We start from the raw sequence: 6,000 nt of genomic DNA on the forward strand, positions 1-6,000 counted from the left end.
TCTTGGCACAGCTCCTCAGGACGGACATCTTCATGGATGCTGCTTTCAGCATAAACCCAGCCCTGGACATTGGACAGGTGCGTGATAGCAGAATCACCAATTGGGGCTTTTGCTGAATTCCATTCCAGAGTCCTCCAAACATTGTTCATTCCTAGTGCAAGTATTCTGCATAACATATTGGGTAATATAAATTACACAGATAAAGTAGATACATATTAGAAGAATATGAATATATAATAAATACATGACAAGTGAAAATAATAGAGAAAATATTGGAAGAAAATATCAAGAAAAAGTAAACAATTGTCTTTGTGTAGCAGGAATATGTGTGATATAATTCTCCATGCTTTCATTTTTCCTCAATGGATTTAATGTTCATAATTAGGTAATGTCATATAAGCACATAATAATAAAATTACATTCATTTTCATATTAATATGAATTTAGGCAGACCATGCAACTTAAAGAAATATAAGGGAAAAAGAAATTATTAAATGCAATCTTTCCCCAGTTGCTAAATTTAGTTCTAATTTTTACCTCAACAATAAATAGAATTTATATACCCAAAGTCTTATTAAACTTCAAGTTAAAATCTTTCCAGCTATTGGTGTAGCTTTGCCTTTTTTGCCTATTCTTGTTTCTCAAAATGCAGCCAACCAGGCCAGTCACATTAACCCATCCAGTCCTGCCAAGTTGCTCCCAGGTGAGGTGAGCTGGCTGGTCCATTGTCTGCACCTGAAAACCATCTGGAGGTTGAGCAACTTGGCATCAAACCTAACAGACATGGTGCTTTTGTCTGCCAACAGCTTCTCACCATCCCAAGTCCTGAGAGACTTGTTTACCTAGATTGGCCCAGGGGCTTTATAAGGAAGAATTTTTAGGCTCTTCAATATTTCTCAAAATGTGGTCCTCAGACTTAGCAAAATAAACACTTATTCTGCAAATGTGGATAAAATAGACCCAGGCTGGGCCTCCCCGGTGGCGCAGCGGTTGAGCGCTGGGTTGCGAAGCTGCCCGCGGCCTCTGCAGCGCCGGTTCGATCCCCGGCTGCTCCCCGGCCACCAGAGGAGGGTCCCACATGGCGCGCAGACCTCTCCTGCCGCCCGCTGCTCCCCTCAGCAGTGTACTTCGGTCCTTCTGCCTGCTCTGCTCCCCGCTCTGGCTCTGGTGAATTCTCTCACCCTCCCGCGCTTCTGACTGTACCCAGTGCTTGTATAAACAAACCAAACAAACAAACAAATAAATAAATAAAACATGCCTCTATAAAATAAATAAATAAATAAAAATAGACCCAGGCTTGCTCGTCATAACTTCGCTGGCCTGGGACCTGGAGTGTGCACTCTTAACCGGAACCTAAAACCCACCTAAAGCCTGTGAAGTGTGAGAACTGGCACCAAGCCCTGCCTCCCCTTCTCCTTTCACCCTACTCCCCTCTCAATCTTGCTCTTTATTGCTTAAGCAAAGGCAGAAAGGGAGATGTTATGATCAGGAAAACCCTACATTTGTCCCACAGGAAAAGGACGGAAAGCCAGAAGTGGCTTAGACTAGAACTCTTGCACTTCAGTGTTTTTCTTTTTCTTTGATGTTTTTTATTTAGAATTTTCAAATTTAGCATTTAAATTTGCCTTATTATTCACATGTTATCCAATTTTAGCATTTAAAAAATGCAAATTGTAATTTTCCTTCAATTTGTATAATCTCCAGGTAGAGATCATAAAAAATCCTTTAAAAGGGGTCTTTTTCCTAGAGCATGGTAGTTTGTAAATAGAACTTAACAAAGCTTTTAATAAAAAAAAAATATTTTAATAAAGATATTTCTTCCAACCCACCTTATCTAACACTCACCTACTTTCCACTGTAATTTATAATAGAAAGCAAGGAAATCCAGGTATTATAATAAACTACAGTGTCCTGGTTCCATTTACTCTAGTGCATGTTCCTTTAACATTAGCTTCTTTTTTGTCTAATTCGACAGACATTTATTGAGAATCTAAGCACCAAGCTCCATACAAAGAGCAGAATACATGAAGGCCAGCTCCCACTGTGGCTTCTAAATTCGAGAACAGGAAAATGAGAATGCAAGCAAGAGCTAAGCAAAGAAAATACCCTCTGAGAGCCACCAGGATGGGGGATATGTTCAATACACAATGCTTCTGGCAGAAGCAGTTCCTAAATCCACCCAGGGGTTTTGGGAGGATCTAAAAGGCGCCAAAGAGATAGTAATTCTTCAGTTGCATGTTGGAGGATGACTAGGAGTTTGCCGGGTAGGCAAGCTGAGGTGGGGAGTGGTGAAGAGAATCAGGAGAAACTGCATCTACAAAGACTCGAGGTCCTGAACAAATCTGGTGGGTCCAGAGAGTGACTTGGAACTAGATGAGAGTTAGGTACATAGACTGCGAGGTACCTGGGTGAGGAGAGAGGGATGAGGTCAGGAAGGGGAGAAGGCTCATATCCCAAAGGCCCTTTGTTAAGTCCACCCCAGTGCTTTCTGGAACTGCTAACTGTGGCTCGGATCTCCATTTTCAGTCCCATTGGAATATTTATTCAACCTGCATCAGGTACTTATAAACCGTGAAATTTTTGCCTGCAGGTTGAAGGAGCATTTATCCAAGGCATGGGCTTATATACCATAGAAGAACTGAAATACTCCCCAGAAGGCGTGCTTTATTCTCGGAGTCCAGATGACTACAAAATCCCCACCGTCACTGAAATACCAGAAGAGTTCTATGTCACTTTGGTGCATTCCCGAAACCCCATAGCCATCTACTCGTCTAAGGTAAGAGCTCAAATTTCTTGACCTACTAAAGATAGAGCTTCCATATGATCCAGCAATTCCACTCCAAGGTATTTACCCAAATGACACAGAAATATTAATTCCAAAGGGCACCTGCACCCCTATGTTTATAGCATCACTATTTACAATAGTTAAGCTATGGAAACAACCCACATGCCCAAAAATAGATGGCTGGATCAAGAAGATGTGGTACATATACACAATGGAATATTACTCAGCAATCAAAAAAGATAAACACATGCAGTTTGCAGCAACATGGATGGAGCTAGAAGGGATCATGCTCAGCAAAATAAGTCAGAAAGAAAAAGAAAAATACCGGATGGTCTCACTCATAGCAGGAAATTAGAAAACCTAAATAAGTGACCAGGAAAAAGACTAATTAATACAAAAAAAATTAAAATCAACAAGCAACTATGGACCAGAGACGCACTGCGGGGGTTGGGGGTTGGGAGAGGAAGGATTAGGGTCAAAATAAGGGGGGGGTGCAATTGTACGGGGAATATAACCAAAACGAAAATGCATACATTGTGCAAAAATGAAGAATGATGTAAGAATTATATAAAATAAACTATTAAAAAAAAAAAGATAGACTGTCATAAAAAACAACAACAAAAAAAAAAGGTAAGCACTAAAGACTGTGTTACTTTGCGAGGTTACCACACCAAAATACACAGGCTGGGTGGCTTGGACAACAGAGATGTATTTTCTCACAGTTCTGGAGAGTAGACGTCACCAAGGAAGGTTTGATTTTTGCCAAGGCCACCTCTCTGTAGCTTGTAGCTGGCTGGTCCCCATCTCCCTGTGTCCTCATATAGTCACCCCTCTGTGGGTGCACAAGTCTTTTCGTGTGTGTCCTGAGTTCCCTTTCTTATAAGGATGCCAGTCTTGTAAGGCCACTGGATCAGCCTCTGGCAGCCTCTGACAGGAGTTGGACTCCAAGCTTCCTGACGCCCCCAGCTTCACTTGATGTATAAAGATCTAGGGCAAAATCACACCTTCTCTAACTTTATTTCTATTCTGCTTGAACAGGTTACAAGTTTGACCTGGGGTTTTCAGGGAATTCCCTTTCTTTCATAGTAGTTCTAGGTTGGGAGAGAGGCAAGTCTGCCTGTCCAGATGGCCTCTCTCTCCAATGTAACCCCAGATTTTGGCCAGGGGCCTTTCTAAGGGCCATCCCAGCACCAGGCTCAAGCCGCCTCTCTGCTCCCACCCCCTCCTCACCGCAGAGGAAAGCTGGCCTTCCACCAGCTCCACATTTGCTGCAGAGTGAAAACAAAGCCTGGGCTAGACTTTACCTGCATCAGGCCATTAGTCCTGTCTCCCCTCTAAGGTCTTTGGCACAGACCAAGACTAGACTATTTTGAAGAAAAAGAAAAATCAGTACAAAGAGGCATTGGTGAATTATTCAAAACTTAACACTACCGCCTGTTAACTCAGAGCCCCCACACAGCCAGAGAAGCAGCATGCGTGAGAAGCTTTTTATTTGTAATGGTATAATTGGTATAATTTATTTATACAAGAACTTCACCATCCGCTCTGGGGTGGGGGAGGCGGCGGGGGCAGCCATATCACTCGCAGTTGCAGTCACAAATGCAAAGACTGTGGCGGTTCTATTTGGGTTTTGAGTTAAACACAAATGGTCTGGAGCCCAAATTAGAGCATCTGAGAATGCACAGGTGCTTTGGTGTTGGAGACTTTACCAGATGGGGAATGAGAATATTAAGCTGCCTTGCTATCCTGATGTGCTGTGCTCCTCCAAGGAGCACCCCACACAAAAACAATTTGGGGGAATTCAATTCTGGAATTTATACACACACAAAATAATCCTAAATGAACCATTTCTGATGGCCTTTGCCCTCCTCTCAGGGACTGGGTGAGGCCGGAATGTTCTTGGGATCCTCCGTGTTGTTCGCCATCTATGATGCAGTGTCTGCTGCCCGCAGAGAAAGGGGGCTGACCAACACCTTCACCCTGAATAGCCCCGCAACTCCTGAGTTGATCAGGATGACTTGTGTGGATCAGTTCACTGACATGGTAAGTAGGGCTCTGAGGAGGACCCTGTGATGATCACCCCTTATATGGCCTTCTAGGTTCTTGGTCTGGATTTGATGACCATGACAAAATTTCAGGGCAGGTTCATCTTTTCCAATGAAAAATCTCATTTTAGGGCCTCCCTGGTGGCCTAGAGGTTAGGTCTCAGCACTATCACTGCTATGGCTTGAGTTCTATGCCCAGCCAGGGAGCTAACCCATGCGGTACAGCAGACCTCTCCTGTCTCACCTGCTGCTCCCCACAGCAGTATACATCAGTAGATCTGCCTGCTCTGCTCCCCACTCTTTGGTGAATCCTCTCACCCCCTGTACCTCTGACTTACAGTTCTTCTATGCAAGAAAAAGAAAAATCTCATTTTGCCTCCACTTGCTACTTCCTATATGCCTCAAAGCAAATAGAAAGTGGCACTTCTTCAAATGATGGTCTCATTGTATCAGATGAGAAAATCACACTCAATTAAGCCAGTGTTAATAATGATCATGGTAGTTTAAACATTTTGTGAAAATGCAACTGATGTGGTATTTTGATATTTGATAAAACTGATATTTTTAATTACCTCACTAACTAAATTAAATTGAATAGATATTTTACCTGGTCAGTTATTCAGAAAGTATTCATTAAGCAAACTAATAAAAATAATTTAAATGACAATATCAAGTCAGTGGGCACCTTTGATACGCCTTATAATCACACACTAATATAACACAGTTCATTTTCTAGTTGCTAAAAATACACCTACAACCATCATCAGAGACTATTCTACTGTTGAACTGCCTGCTACAGTCCTACATGAGCCCTTGGTATAAATTAGATTGAGTTTTATGCCTTGCCTTTAAAATTAGTGGGTTTCTGAATATGTTGTATCTCATCCCAAACATAAGAAATTTATGATAAAATGTATGGCTCATGAATTGAAAGAAATATGAAAATTACATAATTTGATGAAAATAAGATGGACATTGACCTGTTCTTTTTTAAAGTCATTTTTCTTCTGAGTTAATAACTTCCTTCATCTAAAAAAAAAAAAATGAAAGAAAGAAACTTTCTTCATCTAACAACATTCTATCAATAATTATCTTTCTTCTCTTGATCTTTTTTAGATCCCCAGAGATGATCCTTCAACATTTACACCTTGGTCCATCCACGTGTCTTAA

The 6,000-nt window shown here is 41.6% G+C and overlaps 1 protein-coding gene across 1 annotated transcript in view; it reads left to right on the forward strand.

Moving 5' to 3' along the window:
- LOC311181269 (aldehyde oxidase 4-like) overlaps positions 1-6,000 on the forward strand; it is a gene marked incomplete at both ends in the record, with an annotated part of 57,806 nt that extends 51,806 nt beyond the window's left edge. The window contains 4 exons of the mRNA XM_084249608.1: positions 12-77; positions 2,591-2,776; positions 4,661-4,828; positions 5,947-6,000. Of these exons, the coding sequence (XP_084105734.1) occupies positions 12-77; positions 2,591-2,776; positions 4,661-4,828; positions 5,947-6,000 (474 nt within the window). The remainder of the gene's footprint in view (positions 1-11; positions 78-2,590; positions 2,777-4,660; positions 4,829-5,946) is intronic.

Source organism: Talpa europaea (genome assembly GCF_964194135.1).
Source record: "Talpa europaea genome assembly, chromosome: 1".
NCBI classification, from domain to species: Eukaryota; Metazoa; Chordata; class Mammalia; order Eulipotyphla; family Talpidae; genus Talpa; species Talpa europaea.